Here is a 25,007-nt window from a genome sequence, read left to right as displayed (position 1 = left end):
TTTCAACTGACTACAATAGTGGCAAAAGATAAGTCCAACATACAGTATCTCAGCTGTTAGCCCATGTTGACGATCTAAGGAGAACACAAGAATTAAAGACTAATAATGAAGAAGTCACCAAACAGCGCATGTCTTGGATGTCTAAATTGTTTGGTGAGAAATTTACCCTTTGTATTGACAGCTTACCGCAACTTCCTTTTGTCGTATGTTGTGCAATTTTCCACATTTACAGAAATGTCTCTTCCTCACACAGAGAAGACATGTGCTAAAGCAAATAAGGAGCTGAATCCAAGAAGTGGAGAAATGCAATCAAAACAGTGCTTCAATACTTGATAGTCTCCTCATCAAGGGAAGAGGGAGACTGATGGACATACATTCGGTTAAAATGACCTGACTTTTTAACCAAGTAAACTTTGCTTTTGTACCATACATACAATTGTACTGTATTCAAATATGAGGTAATAGTGTGCTTTGAATGTTGTTCTATCATCCTTGATTCTACTGTATGAGCCGCTAGGGTGATTGTGTCATTTACAACTGAAGTTCTCATTTATTAACTTGATCAGACCATCTGTATAAAAATGTAACAATAAAACAGAGCAGCATAGAGTGCTTCAATGCAGACTTTCCCTTGCTATCTCACCACTGAGGAATTTCAAATTGAAACCACTTTGTTAAACCCAAATTTGGACGGGCTTACTTTTGCACATATGAGATGAATAATACACTAACAAAAAATACTGTTTATATAATTTTCTAACATTAACCATGACAGCAAGATGAACGTGCATGTTAATTTTCAACGCTGGTAATTTAGCAAAGTTGTGACACATAACTTACATTTTGTGTAGAAAACTCATGAAAATGCTTGAATTCGGTTGAATTAGGCAGCCTGCTTTAGCATCAGACAGTTGTGACTACCTAACACGTTGTCCATTTAACTTTTTTTTTCATGCACACTTTTCAAATATAAACCGTATGTGAAGGAAGGTTGAATGACATGACTTGTTATCACCAACTCAACTTGACTTGTTTGACATTTTTTCGGTACTCGACCTGTTTCTTTTTTTGCCACAGTAGTTTAGGACTTGCTTAAAATTTGAACAGAAATAAGAAGACACTTATGATTTACAAATACAATACAGTATTAATGGGCTTTCAAGCCTCCAAACAAAACTAGGTACATTTTATTATTTAATATAGTCAGGTTTTGTTTAGTTCATAAATAGTAAAATGCTGTTTCAGTTAGTTTTCATTCTCAAGCACCACACTTTTTATTGTATTCCATTAATGTTTTGATTTGATTAGTTGACTGTGATTTGTTACAACATTTCATTTCTGCCAGTAATATTGATAAATGTGCAATTGTTATACGAAAATAGTGAAATGCTGTTGATTTCCACAACGAACTCAGCGGGATACTGAATATCTAAAAACAACAGTAAGAGCAACACAATATTGGCGTTCTAACAATATGCATTTCTTTTATTTGATTTTATACTCTTACACAAATATCTAAACTTCAATATCAGTAAAAAGTTGAGATAATTCTCCCAACCCAGCATACAAAAAGACAAAAACAAAAATGTGCAAAGTGCACGCCTCTACGAGCAATGATACAATGAATTGTAGAGCTTTCTGTGACGTCACTTCCGTCTCTTTCGCTGAGCTTTGTGTGTGGCCAGCCGTCATCTTCGGCCTTGTCAGTCCATTTATTTATTTTTTGTTGCTATAATATCCACTTGCTTTGCAGTCCGTGTTGTGCTACAACACAATGCCAGGATTTTCAGATAGAGACCGTGGCCGAGATAGAGGGTAAGTCACCCGCTTCTTTATATTATTCTTGTCCCTTTTCCGTTTGCAAATGGCTGCTAGCATCTGACGCTGCGCCTTTGCTACACTGGTGCGACAAGAAGTCTCATTTTTAACGGCCTTACTTTATTTTTGCATTGAAATGGATTGACTGTGACGTATTCGAAACATCTAGGTCGGTTCGTAGGTGCTGTTAAGGTTGCTAAGTGTGGCTTGTGTAGTTGTTTAGCCTCACTTGAAATCTGTTCGATCGCAAGTCAAACACACACACACACACTCAACCTATCATAAACATAGACGCACGACACAGAGACTTCTCGCCTTGATGAAGCACAGTTAAGACTAAATAGTAATAACTAAACAATGTAGTAGTAACTAAACAATGATCGTGGTCTTGCCCTCAATGTTGCGTCATACAAATTGTAGAATGCAGAAGGTCTCAAGAGATCGGATGTACTGAGCTGAAATGAGGCCTCCTGAACCGTATCGACACATAAGAAAACTGGAATGATAGTGTTGGCACTGTCATTTTGCTGATCAGTGGGACACCAGATGGATCTAACTTTCATTGCGCCCAACCTATACCCAATATTTATGTTTGTATTGCATGTTATATATTTATCTATATTTACAGCTATGGTGGAGGACCTCCAAGATTTGGAGGCGGTGGTGGAGGCATGAGGGGTGGACCTCCTCCGCCAAAGTTTGGCAACCCCGGTGAAAGGCTGAGAAAGAGACACTGGAATCTTGATGAGCTTCCCAAGTTTCAGAAGAACTTCTATCAGGAACATCCCGATGTCACACGAAGGCTATTTGTAAGCATTTCTTGATTTTTGTTTACATTTATGGATGGATTTCTATAAACATGGCTTCAACAAGAATTAGGATTTTTTATCTGTGCTTGATTTTTGCCTTCCTCCACACAGTGGATGGTTAAGCGTGTATTTGCTCCATGTGATTGACTAGCACTCAATTCAGGATGTAATTTGCCTTGCTTCCAAAATCAACAGGAATCGGCTGTGGCTCAACTGCTGCCCTGAACAGAATCAATTGTTGAAAACAAATGAACGGATGTCTCCCCTGTCTCCATCCTCGTCTAATTCAAATCTCACAAGTGCGCAGTGTATTATTGTTTATGTGTGCTTATTTTCCTCCAAATTTCAGCAAGAGGTTGAGCAGTACAGAAGAAGCAAAGAAGTCACAGTCAATGGCCGAGACTGCCCCAAACCAATTTTCAGGTTCCATGAAGCAGCATTTCCAAGTGAGTTGAACTGATAACCTTTTCAGTCCGAGGTTCACATTAGCTGCCAAAAATGTTTTTTTTACTCCTAAAAATGTAGGCACGAATAAACATTATGATGTGTACAGCTTGTATGGTATACAGTATTAAGGTATATTCAACTTAAATTTATAATAAGATGGAATGCATTTGTAGCTTTATTGACATGATGTTTTATGTTTGCTTCTATGAACCCTTTTCTATGGCTGTTAAATCTATACTCATAGTGAGAGTATTAGAGCAGCCTTTTCTTCATTTATTTTCCATTTTCGTGCCTCCTGCGACTAAAGGTCGCCTACAGAGATGGAATGCCTAAAAGTGTTTTTGGCATTACAATGTCATAGACATAGAATGCGCACAATTTTGATTAACATAAAAAATGGTTAGATATAAGCTTCTAAGTTAAACTCCTATGGGCTATTTTCGTCATCGTTATAATTGACCAAACAAATGTATCTTTAGTTGTATCAAATATCTAAACGTGCTGGAAACTGAAGAAACAAGGGTGGCTTAATATTTGTATTTATTTATTTTTTCCGGGGACTGTACATTATGTACAATAGGTGTCCTTGAAGGCGGCACTGCAAGTTTACATAACAGTAATAATGGGGGGTTGTATAACTTTTTGCTTCCCTTAAACTTGCCTATCCTGTTTTGCAGACTATGTCATGGATGTGATCCTCAAACAGAACTGGATGGAACCAACTCCTATTCAAGGTCAGGGGTGGCCGGTTGCTCTCAGTGGCAAAGACATGGTTGGCATTGCTCAAACTGGCTCTGGGAAAACGCTTGCAGTATGTATTAAAAATTTAAAACTTTTACAAAGCAGCTTCAAAAGTATAAACGTGTGTTTACAATTTGCAGTAGTCGTAAAACAGAACGATAAATGTTTTGGTGCTTACTGAGCAGAGAGATTTACTAAGATGTACACACCCTGTTTGTTCCTCAGTATCTTTTACCTGCTATTGTGCACATCCAACATCAACCCTTTCTGGAGCATGGTGATGGACCAATTGTAAGTAAAGCACCCCTACAGATATGTATTACGGATTTTTTCCCCTCACCTTCAACAGCAGCGATTTACTTAATGAAAAAGGAGTGCTCCTAAATGAGTGCTCGAGTAACTTAAGTACCTCGGTTCCTTACCTAAGTACCTTCTGATTAATCTACATGTCAGAAAAATATCAAGACAATCGCAGCAACAATTGTGAATGTACTGCATGACAGTATAACATGCTGGAAAAGCCAACTTAAATAAAAAACAAAAACTCTTAGTTTACCAAATAATACTTAGACACAAATGCCTGAGTACACTGTTATTTTGAAGTTATTCCTGGCAGTGTATTGTAGCACAACAATGTGACTAGTCTTCCTACTTCAACTGTTGTTATTATTCCAAAATCACGTTCAATCGCCAATTCAGGGTGACATAATTGCGCTGATCTTTCAATACGGCACCTATTGCCAGTGTTTACCGGTGGCTTGGGCTCTGTTGTGACTGCACCTAGAATAAATGAGCTGGTATCTAGCAGCGCTTGAGTGCTCTATGTACTTTGCCATGATAGACGTAAATGACTATACACTTTGATACTGATAGAATGGCACAGTTACCGTTTCGGCTGAGCAACAAACCATACTGACTCAAATGTGTTGGTTCAGCCGGCAAAATCATTTCTTAGACAAAAATGGGGAGGGATTTGTCTAAAATGTAATGTTTCGAGAGAGAAACCCTGTCTGTGTGCTGATAAACTCTATGTCTGAATCCACTGGTATTCAAGATTGAGGAATTGACTAAACATCAACATTTTGTCATGACTTGTTCTAGTGAAGAGATGTTTTGGCAGTTTTTGTTCGGTTAAACCACATTCAGTCTCATTTTCTATTTTTCAACAATATGGCATTACAGATTTTATTGTTCTTGTCATGTGACCATCCTTTTGGTTGTGTCTCGTTATGTTTCACTCTTGATAAAGTTTGGTTGAAGAAAATAGTTCATTAAAACTGTCACTGAGGACAGTAACAGCACCATTGATGTGTGTGGTAAATGCTAAATCGCTATCTCTTTTGAACTCAATATGATAATTGCCCATTTTTAAACCAACACCTACTTTTTGCAGTGTTTGGTATTGGCACCTACACGTGAGCTGGCACAGCAAGTGCAACAAGTCGCCGCTGAATACGGCAGGGCATCTCGTCTGAAGTCCACCTGCATCTATGGGGGCGCACCCAAAGGACCCCAAATTAGAGATCTCGAGAGAGGTACGCTGCTTTGAAATGTTAGGTCTATGTTGTGAACTTGGGCATGTTCAGTAACATTTTATTGCATGTATCCAGGAACAAAAACTTTGTAGAAAGAGTCATTTTTGCGATATGTAAATAATTGTGTGCGTTGTGCTATTGTTTTAAGGAGTTGAGATTTGTATCGCTACCCCGGGTCGTCTCATCGATTTCCTGGAGTGTGGCAAAACAAATTTGCGGCGTTGCACCTACCTGGTTCTCGATGAGGCCGATCGCATGCTCGACATGGGGTTTGAACCGCAGATCCGGAAAATCGTGGACCAAATACGGGTGAGACCAGCTCTTTTCAGGAGGAACTTTTGAGGCACCGCGATTAGTAATAGAAAATAGTGTGAAGCAATTGAAAGTGAGCACGTGTCATTGGTTCTTTAACAGCCAGACCGTCAGACCCTGATGTGGAGTGCCACCTGGCCCAAAGAGGTTCGGCAGCTTGCTGAAGACTTCCTTAAAGATTATGTGCAGATCAACATTGGAGCGCTGCAGCTCAGCGCCAATCATAACATCCTGCAAATAGTTGACGTTTGCAATGATATGGAGAAGGAGGACAAGTAAGACATTTGAAATAGAAAAGTTTGCTAAAGTGCTAAACATTAGTCGCTAAACAACATTCATCTTATCGTGCTTCCAGACTGCTTCGGTTGCTGGAGGAGATCATGAGCGAGAAGGAGAACAAGACTATTATTTTTGTGGAGACCAAAAGGCGCTGCGATGAGATTACCAGGAGGATGAGGAGGGATGGGTGAGTGTACCCAGTGTCGTTTTATTTCCCCAAGAGTTAATGTTAGTGGTTTCTGATTCAAAATCAATTCTCTACCAAGGCACTAATCTGGCATTAGAAATTGAATCCGAAGTAACTGTGGCTCAGGGATTGGATGCCACCGCTCTTGTGTAATGTTTGCGCGCAAGTAGAAGCCGTGTCTCACACAGTCTGTCTAACACAGGTGGCCAGCAATGGGAATTCATGGAGACAAGAGCCAGCAGGAGAGAGACTGGGTCCTTAATGGTAAGATTGAAAGAATGGGAACTTAGCTCTGTATAATGCTGATTTTCCACTGCATGGTAACGACTGGGCACGACCCAGCTCCACTCTACTATTGATGCTTCTAAAGGGGCAAAAGCAGATGCTCCCTTCGCCGCTCACTCAATGAAATGTTGTGCGAAAACAATCGGTCCTGCTTCCTTGAGTCAAAACCCTCACGCAGGCAAGTACGTTTCGGATGGTTAAATCAGAATGCGCTGTGGTTTTCTCACTTTTTCAAGGAGTGCCCCAAATCTGGGGCGGGTAGAGCATGCAGTGGAAAAGTAAGTTTAAACTGCTTTGAAAATCCTTTTTGAAAATCCCTCTCTGTTCTTCCCTTAGAGTTCCGATACGGCAAAGCGCCAATCCTCATCGCCACCGACGTGGCCTCCCGCGGCTTAGGTCAGTTTGCCATTAAGCACCAGCGTCTCCTGTTACAAACGTAATTTAAAGAAAGTGTTTTTGCTTTCTTTAACTTCTCTATGCATTTTCTGAGTTTTTCTCACCTTAAGGTGGAGTCTTTGTGGCAGGCACTAGGCATGACAGTCCCAGGCCTGGAGAGGGAGAAGGATGACATATTGGAAGTGCTCAACTGGCTTGCCACCCAGTGGGCCTAGAGAGGTGAAAGCTCTTGTGTGCCAGTGATTTTTTTTCAAAAGGCTCTGTGGCTAAGCCTTTGTCTCCGACATGTTGAAATACACACACACCTGTTCTCTGTCTGTGGATTTTGCCCGACAACTGCCATCCAGCTGTTTCCGACTCAAACGTAACTGCCCGCCGCCCCCCCCAAAAAACGCTTGCTGCATGCTGTTGTGTCTGAAAGCGCTGTACAGTATCGCAAGTCCGTTTGAGATTCGGAACAATTGTTCCCTTTCGTAGCGCGGGTGCTCGTCGCAGCCTTCGGTTATCTCCTGTTGCCGTCAAAGTGCTGGATTCCTTGAAATGGAGAGAGCAGTTTGAGAACTTGTATTCGTCTCTGAAAATTGATGAGACCTGGCACATGTGCTTAGGGGGTTAGTGAGGAGAAAGAATGAGAGACAGCTCAAACCAAAGTTCCTCCCTCGCCTGTATTTTAGAAGTCATGTCGAGACCTGCCAATGAGAGACATTTTCTCAAGTGAACACTGGCTTCTTGGGACATCTTGCCTTGATGACACTGATGAGTGGACGTGGGATTTGTTTGCGCTCAGGGGGTCCCCGCAAGGCACTATGTTTTAAAGGGGCCCCGGTCAATTGGACAGCTGGTCTATTTGGTCTTGGCAAGACGTGCAGTGTGGCTTCTTTCGAGGGTGTACTGGGAAAAACCGACCTGCAAATTTGTTACCACTTCAATGGTCCAATATTGGCATATGAGGAGGCCCCAGTGCATATCCTGGCCCAACTGCCTAGAAGAAGCTCCTGGATGTCACTTGACAACATGTGGGGGATTGCATTGGGAAAGGACTAGTGAATGCATACTCCTTATATGGTAAGCCCTAAACCATTTGCATTCTCCCTTGCTAACAAACGGGAGAGTGAATGTATTTTTTGTTTTTTGTTTTTTTGGGAGGGAAGGGGGGGAGGATGGTAAGCAATGGGAGTGTGCATCGTTTTTCTCTTCCCACAGTAGTATTCCCATGGAGTAGATGTCAAATGATGCTGCTTAACCCATTTTCTCCGCAGCTGAAGCACCACCTTCCTCCCCAGCCTTCACAGTTGCTAATTATTTGCTTTGGTCTGGCTGTTGTGGTGTGCAAAATCCCCGTGTGGCCTCCATGTTTTGTTTTGCCACACTGCAACACTTTCACAGATGTGGAGGATGTCAAATTTGTCATCAATTATGACTACCCTAACTCCTCCGAGGATTATATCCATCGCATTGGACGCACAGCCCGGAGTCAAAAAACGGGCACCGCCTACACCTTCTTCACCCCCAGCAACATGAAACAGGCAAGTGACCTGATCTCTGTGCTGCGGGAGGCCAACCAGGCCATTAACCCCAAGCTCATCCAGATGGCGGAGGACAGAGGAGGTATGAGAATTTACTCGATAAAAAATTCATGCCGGCAACTGAGTGAAATGTGAGGTTTGACAGACAATCCTCTTCTTTTTCTCACGCAGGTCGTGGAAGGGGGGGACGAGGCGGCTACAAAGATGACCGTCGAGATAGGTATTCTGGAGGTGGGCGACGTGAGAACTTCGGCGGTGGAGGCTACAGGGACAACGATAGAGGGTTTGGAAACGGGCCGAGGGGCGGCTTTGGCGGCAAGGTACAAAATGGGGGCGGCTATGGAGGAGCCGGCGGTAACTCTGGTGGTAGCTATGGCAACAATTACGGCAATAGCAATGGCCAGGGTAACTTTGGCGCTCCGTCCAGTCAGGGCTCCTTCGGGAACCAAAGCTTCCAGGGCCAGGGGCCCCCTCAGTTTGGGGGTATGCAGAGGCCTGGGCAGAACGGCATGAATCACCCGTTCCCTTATGCTCCTCAGCCCCCACCGCCACCACAGGCTCAACACCCACCACCCCCAAATCCAATGGTGCCCTACCCCATGCCGCCACCTTTTCCACAGTAGTCGTAGTACAATAAATTGAACCAACTTGTTTTCGTTAATTTGTTCAGTCGACAATAAGTCACGCATTGATTAGAGTTCCAAGTTGTTATAAATATTGTTCTGTGTTTAACTTTGTTTTTGCTTACTGCAGGTTTTGCGATTTAATTCCGTAATATCTAAGCGTCACCTACAAGAGATCGTGCCCGTACTTTTTCCTTTTTTCTTTTTCTTTTTTTTTTTTTTTACATTCCTTAGTTATTTAACTAGGTGATGCGTTGTATTGCGGTTGTGCTATAAATTTGGTGAAAGTGATGTTATCGATATTTAAACGGCGCATATGTCCCTTTTTTCAATAAAAATAAAAGGGAACCTTGTCTGTTTTGTTTTGTCAAGTGGTATCGTTCATATTATTAGGGAGTTTTTACTGAAGATGGTGCAATGGCTATAAAGTTGACACACCCGTGTGAAAGAGGAAGATGAAGAAAACAAGGTAAACCACACTAAAAACTGTTAGTATCTTTAACCTGTCACTGTTGAAAAAAACTCTTTTAATAAAGGAACGTAAAGAGATGGACAGTAGTGACATGTGTAGACACCCTCATAATGGGTTGGGGCTGCTCAGAATTCACTACAACTTTACAACTCATGAAAAGGGCAGTCTTGTCATCTTATAAGGCGCTTCAAACAACCTGAACTTAGTAGGCTGCGCAGCTTTTTTTTTTCCGCACTTGCCACAGTCAGATAAAAATTGTTTGAACATCACTTGGGAACACTTGCAAATTTTTTCCAAGGCTATCACTATACATGCATGGAACACCTTGATGACACTCATCATCAAGCGGAGAAAAAATGGCCAAAGGCCAATAATGATAAAAATTAGTTGAAGAAAACTTGTCACGTGGGCTGCCAATAGGCCTACAGCTATGTTTAACACATTTGTCATCAAAACATAAGTAAGGCAAGGCGTGACAGGATCATGTTTTGCACCCCCACCTCTTAAACACCTTGCAACATTGAAGCTCTACGTTGGAATTTTTCTTTGTCTCTTTGACTTGCAATATGTTCTTGAATCATTAAAACTATGGATGACTTTCATTTTTTTTATTCAAACATTTTATTTATACATGAAGCACTCCTGACTACATCCTTTCAAAGTGCGTATTTTTCACGTGGTAAAAAGTACAGTAGATGGCGCTGTAGACAACATACCCAAAGAAATGTTAGAAGTAGGACAAAATACACTTCCGGGTTATTTGCGGCTAATGAATTTCAAAACTGATTACAGACTTAAATTTTGTGTTAAATTACAAATCAATGTATTTTTTTAATGTGGACGTTTCGCGATGGGAGTCAAAAAACGAACAAGCCAACAATACTATGTGTAGCCTCGCTTTTTCCCGCAACGTCTTTCGAACTTTTGTCAACCTTTTGCATGTTTAGGTGCATTATCGATCGAAATATGTTCTCCTGATGGGCTCATACCCGACAGATTTGGCATGCACTAGGTCTTTGCCCATCACGTCCAGCCGTTTAGTAAAAAAAAACGTAATGCCGCTGTGTAAATTGCGATGTGTGCCACGTGTTTGGCAACATACAAGAGGATGCTGCGCTCCATCAACCAATATGGATCGTGCCAGGACTTTGATGCAACTTTTTGCGGACAGACACTTCATCTCACCTGGACATACCAACGTGGAGCTATTTAAGCGTGGGTCCGTTTGCAGCTACGGGCCGCTGGGGACTGGCCTCAGGGAGAATGTGCTGCACCAGTGGTGGCTTTCGATGACGGGATCCAGAGACCCGGTGTTAGGGATAAACACGCCAAGTGTCACCAGCGGCCATCGGGATGCGACTGACGAACGATTAGGACACTTGAGAGTCGCAGAACCTGCTGACGTCCAGAATGTACTGGAGGAGGCAGAGCTGAACAGAGATCAGCTCGCCCAGAGTGTTCACGTCTTTCTGCAGAGATCACCCTTGTTGAGAACCAACCTCGTTCAAGGTGGCACTACAATCCTTTAATATTCCTTTCTTATGTGAAAGGAATCTGTCAAAGAAATAATGTCTTGACTCGATGGTGCATTTCTTTATAGTGTGCACGGAACAAATAAACATGTTGCGTATTGAATCATTTTGTTGTGCCCTCTGTTTATTTTCGAAGGATCGTTGGAGCAGTTCGTCCCCATATTTGAGTTGATGAACAGGAAGCTTCCATTTGGTATTGCTGAGTCTGGTAGATGTTTCCTCTCCTCAAAAGATGGCGATGGCTGGTGAGCCTTCATCAACTGTCCTACATCAAGTTTGTGTGTATTCCAGAGGCCACATTAGACAGAACTCAGATTTTTAATGTCTTACCCCAGTGTACACTGAAAAGAGAAACTTGAGTAGAGCACTAGGAGGGCTAAAAATTTGTCAACAATATACTGTACCGTATGCTGTTAAACAGGACAGTAAGTCAACACAACCAACTCCAAAACGGATGTGATATAAGAAGATGTCATTAGATATTCACTTGTGAATTGACTGTCAAATGGGTAAGAAAAGCAATAGCTCTTTGAACAAAAGTAGCAAGTCATCATTAGCAGCTTACTTTCTGGTTCGTAAGTACTGTAGTTTCACACAGAGAGGAGTCCTGCCGTTTGTTATTTGGGAACTGTTCCATTGACCAGATGGTAAAAATGGGAAATAAATCCCCCCACATGCACTTTTTTTTGGTTCTTGATAGGACATGTACTATTCCTAAGTAATGTTTCATGAAATGTAATGTGCAGTTTTAATGCAGTCCTGCTAACTAATCAACAAACAACCAAACCTGCCTAGTGCTGTTGTAATTCCAAAATAATATTTCTGTCAGCCTGGCAGAAGTCACACAGGCATCTCTTGTCTGGTTCTGCTCCCCTCGAACCTCTTCGCGGTGGTTGGATCACTGGGCTCGACAGAGGCTCAAGTGGTGGAGAAAGGTGAGTTCTTGATGGATAACTCCGCAAATGTGTTTGGCTGGAATTGATACCTTTAATATTTTTTCACCCTAGTTTGCCCTCGCTCCATCAGACTTCAGCAGCAGTGACGTCCCTCAGGATCAACTAGAAGGGGCGGCGTCACGTGGTGTGAAGATCTTCTACAAGTTCCCGTGGGGTCAGGAGCCCCTGGAGGTTCTGTGGAGCAGAGGAGACAGCGAACTGCTGCAGATGCACAAAAGCGGCCGCTCCAATCTCCAGGTTAAGCTAAACTCTCTCTCAGCTGCCTGGGCGAGAGGCGGTAGCCTCAAATAAGATGTTTTAATAATTTATTTACAGTATCTGTTAATTATTTATAGTAAAAAGTCAACCAGCTGACAATCACCTATGTTTGTACATCAACCCTTTGCTTAGAAATGTCAGATCTGTTTTATGTAGACGTCTCCAATATATGTAATCGTTTGCTTGCATTGATTTTCTTCCCAAATATCCTGTAGAGTCGAGATGGGCGCAAGTCTATTCCTCATGTAGTTTCAGTGACTGGGAACATTGATCGTGGATTGTTGGCTTTTCTGTCCAATTCGCTTCAACTGCACAAAACGGAAAATACTAAACAGAAGCTGCAGCAGAGAAGGGTATAGAACAACTGTAAACGTGTGATTGTTTTAATGAGACTTTTGAAACCTTTGTTTTCATGTCTGATATCGTCTTGCCACTGATTTCAGGTTCTGAAATTGCATCCGTTGTTGGCACCAATCAAAGTGGCTTTAGCCATTGGCAGGGGAGCGACCATGGAGCTGAGACAGGTGGGAGAAACACTTCAGTGATTTTTTTTTTTTTTTTTTTAATTGCTGAATGTCATTTGCCATTCATTGTGCAGGTATGTGAAGGCCTGCTGCAGGAGTTAAAGGAGGCCAAAATTTCTGCTTGGCCAGGTTATCTTGAATCACCCACGCCGATGGAGCAGCTCAACTCCAAGTAACAACGTTAATCAAAAAGAAAGAAATGCCCTACTCGTAACTCATTTTGGGTGAAATGTCAGGATCTATTTAAAATGCACTATAACTTTGAAAAGTTAACTGAATAAACCTTTCTGAATGTTCAACTGTTCAATATCCAGACATTTTGCTCCCAAGAAAACTCACAACAGTTGTTTTGTTCCTTTAAAATTTGGACAGCAAGATGAACAGAAATACTTAAACATCAATTCAAATTAAACCAGGAATTGTGTTTATGGTAAAAGACCTGTTTTGAATTTTACTATTCATGTTGTGATATGTGTGTTTCATGTATCGTAGGTATGATGAGATGGGTGTGCTTTTTACCGCGGTGATCAGTGAGAACACGCTGGAGAGTGGCCTCCTGCAGATACGCAGCAGAGACACCACCATCAAGGAGACCATGCATGTCTCGGAACTGAGCAACTTCCTCAGCAGATATATTTCTGCTGCAGACAACATGTAAATCATTATTCCTACTGTAATTGAACTCTGATTCAAATCTGTTCACTGCCTTAATTTTGTATCAGTGTAGATACAATACCATTGCCAAGGACTATTTTTTCCCTAATGCGGTATGGTCAAGATGCTAATAAAGGGACATCACAGGTTTTTGAAACCATTTTGTTATAGGGTTATTGCTCCAAAAACAAAGTTGCACTAGTGTTATGAATTATTGACCTACACGCCCTTAAATAATCATCTCAATTATTAGAAACTTTTGTGAGGGTGGAGGGTGTGTGTGAGTAATTTTTGGGGGTTTATACCTTAAAAAAATAGTTTTTATTTTTTACTAAAACAGCACGAAAACATTAAAAACATATTTTTGTTAAACTGTTTGATCGAAAAATATTGAAAAAGATCTTGTGTTGAAAGTAATAACGCTGTTTATGGTCCTTAAGGGTTTAAACGTTCCCCAAATGCGAAACCAAGGTGCGTCAAGGCTCAATAGCATTTATCATTTGAATAAGTCAGAGGTTTTTATGAAAAGAACGACGGAGTTATTTATTTAATTTTTAATTTTGACTAATAACGCAATCGGAGGAAACTCGCGAGATTTTCCAGTTTTGCCCCGCCCCGTTATGGGCTGAATTTTCATTGGTCCATTGGAGAACAGTTCAGCGTGTCTGTACTCTGAGATTGTACTCAGTTTGCTAGCCTTAAAAAATGGCCTCAGTCAAGCAAAACGAAGCGAAAGCTTCTTCCTTGGAGGAAAATAAGGAAAACTCACCGGGTGGAGGAATTGGACTTGAAAGTATCTTTTTGCTGCGTTGTATATCTATCTGAAACAGGATTGCCAAGCTCAAAGCTAACGTTAGCATTTTTAGCCCTCCCCGTGTCGGCGGCTAGCGATGTTAGGCTACGTGTCACACTGAAACAGACTGTCAATGGGAGACATTTCAATATCTTTTACTAGATCGATTATGGAAGGCGACATAGACAGACAAGTAAATACATGCTTATGTGAGTATTTTGGTGCTTTACTCGTGTTGCTTAGGCCACGCTTATGCTGTTATTTGGAAACGCCAACACCAGTTGTAGAATACTGCCGCAAATAGTGGTTGCACGTGGATTGTGTAACAATGAATGAAACATTTGTGTGTATAAAGCAAAAGTTCCTTAACTATGTCTGCAGTCTTGCAAATAATCAAGGAGTCACAGCAATTGCATGGTCTGAGACATGGAGACTACCAAAGATACAGGTAAGTTAAGGCCTTTTTTTTTTTTTTTTTTTTGGAAATAATGTAATTATTCCTGTATGAGGATAAAATGTAGGTAACTTTGTGAGTCATGCCATAAAGCGAACTGGTCTTTTGCAGGGGTTACTGTTCTCGGAGATTGCGTCGTCTACGCAAGACTCTTGGATTCAAGATGGGGAACCGGTACAAGTTTGTTGGGAAAAAAATAACCGTTGAGATGCTTTCAGACAACAGGTAAGGAATGTCACAAAATATCACAAATGTATTCTGTTGTGAGAATGGTGACAGGTGGATATACACAGGAAACCATCTGCCATCTTGTGGAAGAGTTATCTCTAGTTTTTTTACCTGTCACTTGTTTAAAGATGCATTTGTGGTAATTAGTAGTTTGATGAAAACGAAACAGCACTCCAGGTTGGGAATCATTGATATAGAGATCTTAATGTTTATTGCTGCCCGAGGGCTGATTTCCAATTGCTCCTCCTCTTTAGGTACTTACTGCTGGTTTTGATGGAAGCAGAGCGCGCATGGAGTTATGCCATGCAGTTGAAACAGGAGGCCAACACAGAGCCGCGTAAGCGATTCCATCTTTTAGCTCGGCTCCGTAAAGCTGCCAAACACAGTGAGAAGCTGGAGAAGTTGTGTGAGAGCCCTTCTGTTGATGCCAAGACTAAACTGGAAGCTCAGGTAAAATAAAAATACAAAGTTTTGCAAAGCTGTAATCTGGGAAATGGTGCCTCCTAAATTAACATAAAAATAGTGTTTTCACTAACGTTTTTGTGTACCATGAATTCCATTTTTTTTTTTGATGAACTACTTCAGGAAATGTTCTAAGATTGAAAAACACAGAATTAGATTTTTTTTTCCTAAAATGTAACTGTTACTGTATATTACCAGTTTTTGTTTTAATAAATTCTTGGATTTTTTTTATACCCCTCACTTATACAGTGATGATTTTAGAGCAAAAATTATATTCAAGACAAGGCAGAAAATTTCTTTACAATAATATGTTCCCTGCGCCCTCAAACAAAGTATGGCGATTTTATGGAATGGCTTTGTGGAATTGAAATTGTGCATCAAAATTCATCAGTTTTTATCCATCTTAGGGGGTAGCCATTTTCTCTTGTACAGTCACTTGCTATTAATCACAAATGACAGCAGAGTACCTAAGGAGCCTATCACTGATGTCACATGTTGACCTGCAGGCCTACACAGCATACTTGACTGGAATGGTCGAGTTTGAACTGCAGAAATGGAAGTGTGCCATGGAGGCCTTCAACAAGTGCAAGTGAGGCCCTTGTCACTCTTTTTAGTGTCATAATGTTGAGTTATTGTGTTATTTTCATCATTAAAAAGTGCAATAAATCATTATTTTTTTATTTAAGGACCATCTATGAGAAGCTGGCAAGTGCATTCACGGAGGAGTTGGAAGCGCTGTATCGCCAGCGTGTAGATGAAATATCGCCTAATATCCGATACTGTGCTTATAATATAGGTAGGAATGGTAGACATTTGTGGAAATATAATTGATTTGTATTTTCAACTGTGATCAGCATACCTCTGATCTTATTTTTCCTCACTCATTATTTTGCTGTTTGACAGGTGACCAGAATGCAATCAATGACTTGATGCAGATGAGACTGGCAGGAGGAGGCGGAGGCATGATGGCTGAGAAACTAGAGGTGAGAATATTGATTTTGCTCACTTAGAAAAAAAGGAGCCCAGCTTCCAAATTTACCAATGGACATTGTCCTTCCATCCCCAGACCCTGATCACTCAGGCAAGAACCAAGCAGGCGGCCACCATGAGCGAGGTGGAGTGGCGTGGGAGGACCGTGCCCGTCAAACTCGACAAGGCCCGCGTCTTCCTGTTGGGCCTGGCGGACAACGAGGCTGCCGTTGCTCAGGTCAGTACTCATACTTGATTTTATGGAGGTTTATACCTCCTTCGTGGGCCGTTTTCTACCTTTTTCTCTCCGGAACTTGCCTTTTAGAACTTGGGTACATATAAAGAGTGACAACCTGTGAAGGGAATCATATATTAGGTTGTTATCATTATGTGCTTAGTTCATTGTTACCCATTTATGCAATCCTAGTTCATCTTGACCCTGTCCTTAGATAGAGCTGTTGACGCACGAAAGTGTGAGCCGGGACCTTGGCCCAGCTGCCGGTGGCGCCCGGCTGGCTCTCTTGTTGTGTCTTGTAATCTGCTATGCTTTTGCTCAATAAAAGCCAGGGGGGGACGGCTGGGCAGGGGAAAAACTAGCGTTGGAAGACCCACGAGTTACATTTGCCCAAGCTTTTTTCCCTATGCCCGGCATAGAAAAGTCAATCTTGGCTGGTCTGAGTCACTCTTTTTGCTATTTAAGCAGCTAGGCTTGTCCTAGTCTTCTTTTCTGAGATTTCTCTGACACAACCTCGCACATTCACACCATCGCTGACTTATGCTATAGATATACTTGATGACCACAAAATATTGTTGCGGTTGAGTTGCCACAGTGTGGATTTCACCATCCCACACACATCACATTTTTAACTTTATTGGATATGATTAGTCGGCGATTGTTCAAGCAAAGTCTTACTTCCTCTTTGTGGAGGTTTTGGGGACGTCTCTCGTCTGCTTTTGGAGGCACCGCTAGATTGTTCCCAGTAATCGGACAAGGCAGGATCCGTCTCACCTTTGTCGTCCATTTAGTCATTACTTGAGAGTTATGACATCAGATCTGCGCCATCTGCACAACGCAGAGCTAACCGGCTGACCCTGTCTCCTCTGAGGATGCGTTTGTTGCTCATGGAGCGATTGATTCACACTTTGACCTCTTGTCTTGTCACACTAGACTCTTCTGATTCTTCATCATTCTTTACAGCTTGCCAGCCACTCCCTCTTCCGGTTAATTATCGTCTTTGTATTTGCTATCATTAACTCTGCTGATCTCTTCTGCCACCTATTGACTGTTTTCCTTAATAGCCTTAAAAAAAGCTTTTGAGCCATGCACTTTTGGAGGGGAGATGCATCAGAACCCAGAGATTGCTCTGGTGCAAAAAAAATCCTATACTCCCGTATTTTCACATGATAGGGAGTGAATGTAAGTTTTTCAAAATATGTTTTTATATGGGATAGGGAGTGAAAGAGTTAATGGTGACTGTTTGGGCCCATAATAAATTAGAATACCATAAAATATATTTGAACGGTTTGGAAAATAATCAGCATCACTTCGTCTGTAATCTGCGACGCTGATTTTTGAGTAATTTGATTTTCATGTAATTTACCACTTGTTCAAAAGGTGTCATTGTCCTCTTTCCAGTCTCCCTGGGTCAATTGGAGCCGCCTCCAATCATTCCTGTGGGTTTCGTCGCTAGCATTTCTTGTGGGCACTCCCATCACGCCCTCTGGCATTCAGCCCTGCTCTTTGTACAACAACATTCTGCGCATTTCAGTTCACATATAAATGCAGGACAACACCCACTTTGTGTGAGCTTCAAGACACAGTACTATTGCTGTTTACTTTAAATAATCAAGATCAGATTTCGCTTCCAACAAGAACTTTTTTCCCCGTGGAGTGTTACTGGTAGATGCAGGTTTCGTAGTCGTCGCCAGTCTGTAAGCGCTCAAGCTAGTAGCGGTAGAAGTGTCTCATGCATGCAGCCCTCCTACTCAACCACAGAATGTAGAACAAGTGGAGCCGGTTGTGCTGGGCGTAGCCATGCGGTCGGTGTGCAAGTGCCAAACATGAAATGCCGACGTCACCCCGGAGATGCACCTTTCCTCTGCATCATCGCAGTTTTCGTTACAACGGTTGTCATTCATTATACCGCTCGAAGAACATTTGTTTTTAAAACACTGCAAACTGGTGGTGAGCATTTGATCATCTTCACCAAGTTCATCATTGTAATCGTTTCGATTCAACTGTTGTACAAGTGCGTATTAGAAGCTTATGTATGTGTTTGTGGGGTGAAGATGGATGTATCATTGATAATGTACCCTACAACAGCAGAGTGCAGGAATGTATCTGTAGCCTGCTGGGCCACATACCTCCTCCATCTCCTCTTCACCTTCATTACCAAGAATTTGTTCTTGCTTTGAGTCTCGCGCTTCAGCTAGTAGGATCTTAAGAAGCCTTGCAGTGGTTGTGCAATTGACTTCTGAATTTGCAACTGTAATCATGCGGAAAGAAAAGACAAATGTTGAGCAACCCTCGCGTTCCAGCTGAACGTTTACACTCCAAATTCCTGAGCTTTTGAAGGTATTTGTCCAGGTTCGTTTTGCTTGTTTAAGGGATTTGATTAGTAAATGCATTATTTTGCAAAATTAATGAGAAGATAAAAATAAAGGGATTGGGATTATCGCAAATGACCAAGGGGTGGGAATAAACATTGCATTTATGGTCTGAACTTCACTGTCTTAAAAAGTACTGTTACTGTGTAATCCTCCCCCCAAAAATATTAAATGGCATCATCAACACACTTGAATAGATGTTTGTAATCTTTCACCTCAATGTGGAAAAAATCGATTCTAACTAAGGGCAGATACAACCTCCTGTTTTATCTGGCTTGCTTTTAACGTTCTTGTTGCCTCTCTCTCTTGATTAGGCAACCAATGAGGAGACCAAAGAGCATCTGTACGAGACCCTGTTGGCCGAGTGCCGTGACACCATCCAAGCAGTGCGAGAGGAGCTCAAGACGGAGGCGGTAAGGTTATATCACTTTGAAAGTAGCTTTTTTTTTTTTCTTTTTAAATAGCTTAAGTGAAAGTTGTTCCTATGAATGCAAGGTCTCTCAACTAATTTCCTGTTTGCTTATTGCTTGTGCTTATAGAAGCAGCGAGAGAGAAGCTCCGATGCAGAGAATGGCAAAGTGTCCAACATGCAGTTCCTGCACAGGTAATTATTTTGGTGTAGTTTATATTATGTGATTTACCTATTTATTACACAGCCATTGTTTCTACATTGTTATATTCCGTTCCAATCCATCAATACATTTCTCTCTCTTTATTCATTTTGGTATCCCACAGTGCTTTTTATGACTGCGGAATAGCGATGCGATATAAATTGCAAAGCATATAGGGCCAATAGTTAGCCCGGTCGCTAATTGGTTTATTTCCAATTAAATCCATTAGCCAGATGTGTTGAAACGTCTGCTGTTTTCTTATTCTGCTGGTGTCGTCTGCCAGCTACCTGAGCTACATCAAGCTGTGCACACTGGTGAAAAGGAACGAGAGCATGGCGCACACGCTGCAGGCCAAGCTGAAAGAACCTGAGGGGGACGAGAATAAGAGGGGTCCCCGTCCACAGGACCTGATCCGCCTCTATGACATCATCCTGCAGGCAAGTGTGTGGCTATACAAAAAACTGCTGTCTGGTCTGCACGCACGGCACCTGAAAACTCTCTGTGGTGTCCTCACAGAGTCTGGCTGAACTCTCCTCCCTGCAAGGCCTGGAGGATGACCACAGCTTCCAGAAAGAGGTGTCCCTCAAGACACTGGCCTACAAAGCCTACAGGTCGGCCACTGTACATCAGACTAATAATACATTCCAGACCTTTGATAGTTAATGTATAAACAATATTTGTTTTCCTTGCAGGTGTTTCTACATTGCCCAGTCTTATGTTCTGGTGAAGAAGTGGAGCGAGGCTCTGGTGCTCTATGAGAGGGTGCTCAAGTATGCCAAGGAGGTGCAGTCTAAGGCCAAGAGCCTGAACAACAGCCTTAAGGTGGGGAGCAACGGAGACAATTGTTTAACCTGTCAAATATTTTGTCAAAGAATCTGATGGAAAATTTCAACAAACGGGACATGATCTCAAATTGACTGTGAGCTAACAGAAATGAACTAAGATTAATTTGCTGGTTTGGTCCAGACCATCAGAAAAGAGAACCAAAATGTTTTTCGAATGAGAAATCATATAAACCATTTTTGAGTCAACGTGACGATGATCAGTCTGCTTACACGAAAGACTACAGAAACATAAGCATAATTATGAGCGAGAGATAACATTTCTGAGGATTTGGACCTTTTTATAATCGTTTTTTATAATCGATTTGTTGCTGACTAATCGTCGCAGCTCGAGCTGCTCGTATAGCCTTTCCTCAGTATGTGTGCCGGCCATTGAAGCTTTTATGGAGCATTTGTGTTGTGTCATCGACAAAAAGTATGTTGTGTCGACAGGATCTCCCTGATGTTCAAGAGCTCATTGCCAAAGTCAATGCTGAAAAATACTCTCTTCAAGCTGCCGCCATTTTAGGTGACAACTTTTAAATTTGTGCTTTTTTTTTGTCTGAAAAAGCAAAGTTGACAGGTGTATGTTTGTTTCAGACACTGGAGAGTCAAATGTTGACGTTCCCACTCCACAGCCCATCAAAGACAACAGGGTAAGAAGAAGCAACTCAAAAGTCTCTATGCATGCTGATATTTTTGACTGCAATTTGGCTAAAAAAGGCAACAGAACCCACCACTGTTGTACATTATGACGCTTATGACGCCCATTGCCTGATTTTGCAAATATTATATGTACAATATGGAGTTACTAGATTTTTAGAGGCATTGATAATCGTCCTGTTATCAAAAAACATGTAATTGGACACTGCTGTGAAAGTAAAAAAAAGACACAGAAGATTAGCTGCAATGAGCTTGTACCGCTTTTCTGGGTTAGCCATCATTGGTCAATACCTACCTGGAACAATAGTTGAGCAAAAATCCCCGCGTTTATGCGGACACGTCCTAAGAAGCGCTTTCCACCGAGTTGATGGTTGTGAGGGTAACGGTGTCCTCGTCACTTTCCAGCCTTTGTGCGACCGCTTGGAGAAGTTCCGCCTGGACCCGTCCCTCATGGGGAAGCATCCCAACCTGGTGCACTTCCCGCCTGACTTCCTGCCGATCCCTTGCAAGCCTCTGTTCTTTGACCTGGCTCTCAACCACGTGGCCTTCCCGCCACTGGATGACAAGGTGGAGCAGAAGGTCAAGGGCGGCCTAACCGGCTACATCAAGGGCATCTTTGGATTCGGCAGCTAAAACGCGAAGAAAACTCCCCTGGTGTCACTTGTTAGAATCATCTTGAATGGTTACTTTCAGTGCCTCTGTGCAGGTTTTGGAGAAAGGAAATGTTATGAAATCCATCTGCCATCTTTTAAATGACTTGCCGTGGTTAAACTGGTTACCATGTCTTGATAATAACAGTCATGTTGGTTATTAGTCCCCACAGAATTTATACCCACCCCACCCCCAGAAAGCCACTTTGTCACAGTGCGCATCATGAAACGGATCTAATCATGTGACCTCAAACACCTCATTTTGTTTGCTTTGTCCCTTTTCTTCCCTTCGGCTCCACCTTGATATTTTTCTCATTTGTCAGAGTTCACATGTAATCGCTGCAGAACAGCCGACTGCTTTAGGCGTTCGGTGGACCGGTTCATAAGCACAAAGCCGACAGTTGCTTCTCGATATGGAGATGGCGCTCAAGTCAAGCGCAATGGGGCCTCCTCTTAAATTTTCGGCGCGCTCATAGGGACGAAAACTGAGACAAAGGGTGCGTTTGAAATTTGCGCTCAATCCAGATGGTTTGCAACTCTGTTGGAATGTGACGGAACACTCGCTCTCAAGAGCATAAGAGTTAGGGCGTCACATTGAAATTTCAAATGCACCTCAAGTTAGTTCATCCTTGTTTTTTACTGTGATTGTTTTCAGAAGGAAAAAAGTAAGTAGTAAAGTTTCCATATAGCGATTCACCAACCGTTTTGCTCGGACGCAGAGACGAAAGTCCAACTGTTCCAAGGTTTTTGAATGCCTCACTTTTTACAGTATCCCGTACAAACCTCACTTTTTGGTACCTTTTTGTTTTCATGAGGCGACATAGAAATGACACTTTGCTGCAGTGCAAAGTAGTCAACGTACAGCTTGTGTAACTGTAAATGTAAGTGTTTTGTCAAAATAGCTCAACTCCAAATCATTGTCTGAAACACTTAGACGACAGACAAAGGAGAGCACACCCCAAAGTGCGAATTTACATATTGCTTCATCATTTGGTTCAACCGCTGTTCTGTCTCAGGCATTACATTGCTGCTTAGTTTGAAGGAGTTGTCAAGTCTTCTTCTAGCCACAGCTCTCTTTAAGTAGAGCTATAATAGCATTTATTGTTTGTTGTTTTGAATGGGCGTTAAATACTAGTACTATACAAGCTATGCCGTTTACACTGTAGCAATGTCATTTTACATCATTATCCTATTTTTACAACAATCTTACAGGTGTATGCATATGTCTGCTGCCGGGTGATCATGTTGAAGTCTTTTAAGTGTTTTTGTTTTTTTAAATCACAGTAAACACCATCACAAATATTGTCCGTCTGAGAATAGTGCACCATGCGGAGGTCTAATGTAAGCACTCGCTGTTTTGGTTTGTTGCTCCTGTTTTGCAGCACACAGCAAGTCGCTTTTTTTTTTTGTTTTGTTTTTGCATCTAGTTTTGTTAGTTGACTCTGCATGCCCTTCTGGACACAAATGTTTTATTTGATCAAATCGTTTGACATACAAGGAGAATAACTAACAGATGGCCAGACAGACTTGGCGCTCTGGAAGTGTTTATTTTTCAGTCAGTCTGGCCTTTACTCAATGAGCTCTATGAATTGTAGTTACATATGATTATTACCTAATTACAGATGATTAATAATGACTATTGTAGAGTCCTATGACTTAAGCACAGTACTATATGTCTTAAAGCCTTCAGGATATAATTTGAGATGTTTGATTAATGAACCGCTTATCTGTTGTTCACAGTTTTAACGCAATAGGGGGTCCCCGCTTCATGATGTCCCATCCTGTGGCGGTGACATAACCACAGTTATGAGTCGTATCATAGTTGGAATAACAGTAAATGTAGTCATTTTATGAAAAACGCTTCCAGGCGATAGATAATAAATCAAGTGAAAAGCTTCATGATGATGATTTCTAGGCCACTGTTTAAACTAATTCATTATGTGGTCATTTCAACTTGAAAATGACATGTGACCATTAATCCGGCTGTATTGTCTCCTAAGTTGATATCCCCACCCCAGGGAATTCCAACCTATGGCCCCAGGGCCATCTAGGGCCCTCAATCCACATTTTTGTGGCCTGCGGCATACGCAAGAAAATTGTGATGGGAAAGTGAACCTTCATGAAGCGCCTGTTTTTTTTGTTAGTTTTTTTTATAATGTTCCTGATGGTGAAAACCTAGTGCAGTGGAATTGTATTAAATTTCCCTGAGCTATTTGAACCAAGATTGCCATCTGGAGGAGTCAAAACAATATCACAAGTGTTTCATGAAGCTTCTTTTGTCTGTCACTACTAAAAGTACACTTGACATGTATTGTGATGCTAGTGAAAAAAAGTAATAAAAAGCTTTGATGGTAAACACCAGGTATGTGGGGAAAAAAGTAATGTACTTCATTGCCTTGAAAAGAAAGCATTCACGTAGCATTGTTTATATCAACTCACTTTAACTGTGATTCATTTATTTTTAACGTATTAAATAAGAAAGTTAAAAAAAAAAAGTCATTCTATTTGCCCGTATGAGGGGACTCATAGGAAAAACCTTGGACACCCCTGCTCCAACCCCACCCCACATTGTTGAAAAGAATGAGTCCAAATCATTGTTTTATTTTTATTTTGTTTTTGGGAAGCAAAAAAAATGAGCTGGATGATCTGAAGACATAATTAAAAAATATATTTCCACCAACGGCTTGCTTTAGTTGATTTCAATGCAGATACATGGCATTCTTACGATTACAAATGTGAACGTTGTGTGCGTTTGCAAAGTTTATGAGCAGGTGCGTGTTGGTGTGGGTGTGTGCAGTATGTGGGATGCCTCAGCTGGGTGTGGATGTGTGTTGCTTTGTTGTGTACATCATAGCTGGCATTAACCGCAGAGGTGTGTTTGTCGCTCTCCGGCAAACTGTGGCCTTTCTTGCATTTTATCAACATAGTAAACGAACCAGAGCTTCCTTTTGGAAGCATGTCAAGCTTTCATGTGTCCCCTGATTCACATTCACACATTCCTGCGTCGTGCAGAATGTGGACTGTCTGGATGAAGCTATGATGTGCCGGATGAGGTGGAGATAAGGATTCTTGCATGTTGTGCAGAATGAACCGTGGAACTACATCACCCGGGTTACTCTAGTTTCGCCCCAAATCTTTCATAGTAGTTTTGAACATGACCACATCTATTTTCGGTTTGGCTGGCATTGTTTGTCTGGGTGGCAACCACGCCTTCAAGAATTTACAGGGCTTCTAATGTGCCATGGACACAAAAATGTACGGGAGGACACTTCAGCTTGTGTTTCTGGAACATGTTAAAGGCACATTAATAAGATCTAGGTCAACAATGTGCCAAGCATTTTAACATGTTTAAAAAGGTCTCATTCTCAGTTTAGCTCTCATTGATATAAAGGACT

General features: G+C 41.7%; 3 protein-coding genes across 5 annotated transcripts; all 3 read left to right on the top strand.

The window, feature by feature from the left end:
- Nucleotides 1-1,648: 1,648 nt before the first annotated feature.
- Nucleotides 1,649-9,311, top strand: LOC148421189 (putative ATP-dependent RNA helicase DDX5). The gene is made up of 13 exons (XM_088419496.1): nucleotides 1,649-1,815; nucleotides 2,447-2,627; nucleotides 2,977-3,073; nucleotides 3,752-3,885; nucleotides 4,041-4,106; nucleotides 5,209-5,350; nucleotides 5,499-5,659; nucleotides 5,765-5,937; nucleotides 6,018-6,128; nucleotides 6,331-6,392; nucleotides 6,750-6,809; nucleotides 8,196-8,417; nucleotides 8,507-9,311. Exons 1-13 carry the CDS (start codon nucleotides 1,775-1,777, stop codon nucleotides 8,956-8,958), a joined length of 1,902 nt encoding a protein of 633 aa, XP_088275622.1. The 5' UTR covers nucleotides 1,649-1,774; the 3' UTR covers nucleotides 8,959-9,311.
- Nucleotides 9,312-10,163: 852 nt separating this feature from the next.
- Nucleotides 10,164-13,514, top strand: polg2 (polymerase (DNA directed), gamma 2, accessory subunit). 2 transcript variants are annotated; one of them, XM_088419732.1, is made up of 8 exons: nucleotides 10,164-10,939; nucleotides 11,099-11,207; nucleotides 11,792-11,897; nucleotides 11,970-12,155; nucleotides 12,392-12,529; nucleotides 12,620-12,700; nucleotides 12,775-12,872; nucleotides 13,193-13,514. In XM_088419732.1, exons 1-8 carry the CDS (start codon nucleotides 10,408-10,410, stop codon nucleotides 13,356-13,358), a joined length of 1,416 nt encoding a protein of 471 aa, XP_088275858.1. In that variant the 5' UTR covers nucleotides 10,164-10,407; the 3' UTR covers nucleotides 13,359-13,514. The 2 variants fall into 2 exon arrangements, with proteins under 2 accessions (XP_088275858.1, XP_088275859.1); XM_088419733.1 differs by having other exon boundaries at nucleotides 10,791-10,939; nucleotides 11,989-12,155.
- A 486-nt stretch (nucleotides 13,515-14,000) lies between these two features.
- Nucleotides 14,001-24,292, top strand: srp68 (signal recognition particle 68). Of its 2 annotated transcripts, none has more exons than XM_088420290.1 (16): nucleotides 14,001-14,147; nucleotides 14,529-14,595; nucleotides 14,713-14,826; nucleotides 15,084-15,279; nucleotides 15,798-15,880; nucleotides 15,978-16,087; nucleotides 16,195-16,274; nucleotides 16,358-16,498; nucleotides 19,182-19,280; nucleotides 19,410-19,471; nucleotides 19,762-19,915; nucleotides 19,995-20,089; nucleotides 20,171-20,300; nucleotides 20,753-20,828; nucleotides 20,900-20,955; nucleotides 21,368-24,292. In XM_088420290.1, exons 1-16 carry the CDS (start codon nucleotides 14,060-14,062, stop codon nucleotides 21,593-21,595), a joined length of 1,779 nt encoding a protein of 592 aa, XP_088276416.1. In that variant the 5' UTR covers nucleotides 14,001-14,059; the 3' UTR covers nucleotides 21,596-24,292. The 2 variants fall into 2 exon arrangements, with proteins under 2 accessions (XP_088276416.1, XP_088276415.1); XM_088420289.1 differs by having other exon boundaries at nucleotides 19,407-19,471.
- Nucleotides 24,293-25,007: the final 715 nt, after the last annotated feature.

The sequence above is a fragment of the Hippichthys cyanospilos genome, chromosome 7, assembly GCF_059441005.1.
Source record: "Hippichthys cyanospilos isolate Australia breed blue-spotted pipefish chromosome 7, RoL_Hcya_1.0, whole genome shotgun sequence".
NCBI lineage: Eukaryota > Metazoa > Chordata > Actinopteri > Syngnathiformes > Syngnathidae > Hippichthys > Hippichthys cyanospilos.
This window is presented reverse-complemented; position numbering and strand designations above follow the sequence as displayed.

Coding starts and splice junctions, on each gene's coding strand:
- srp68 (XM_088420289.1), top strand. CDS start 14,060: ATGGCCTCAGTCAAGCAAAACGAAGCGAAAGCTTCTTCCTTGGAGGAA. Junction 14,596..14,712: donor GGAGACTACCAAAGATACAG/GTAAGTTAAGGC, acceptor GGTCTTTTGCAG/GGGTTACTGTTCTCGGAGAT. Junction 19,281..19,406: donor AGGAGCTCAAGACGGAGGCG/GTAAGGTTATAT, acceptor TTGTGCTTATAG/AAGCAGCGAGAGAGAAGCTC.
- LOC148421189 (XM_088419496.1), top strand. CDS start 1,775: ATGCCAGGATTTTCAGATAGAGACCGTGGCCGAGATAGAGG. Junction 5,660..5,764: donor AAATCGTGGACCAAATACGG/GTGAGACCAGCT, acceptor GTTCTTTAACAG/CCAGACCGTCAGACCCTGAT. Junction 6,810..8,195: donor CGTGGCCTCCCGCGGCTTAG/GTCAGTTTGCCA, acceptor ACACTTTCACAG/ATGTGGAGGATGTCAAATTT.
- polg2 (XM_088419732.1), top strand. CDS start 10,408: ATGGGCTCATACCCGACAGATTTGGCATGCACTAGGTCTTTGCCCATC. Junction 10,940..11,098: donor GAGAACCAACCTCGTTCAAG/GTGGCACTACAA, acceptor TTATTTTCGAAG/GATCGTTGGAGCAGTTCGTC. Junction 12,701..12,774: donor CGACCATGGAGCTGAGACAG/GTGGGAGAAACA, acceptor TTCATTGTGCAG/GTATGTGAAGGCCTGCTGCA.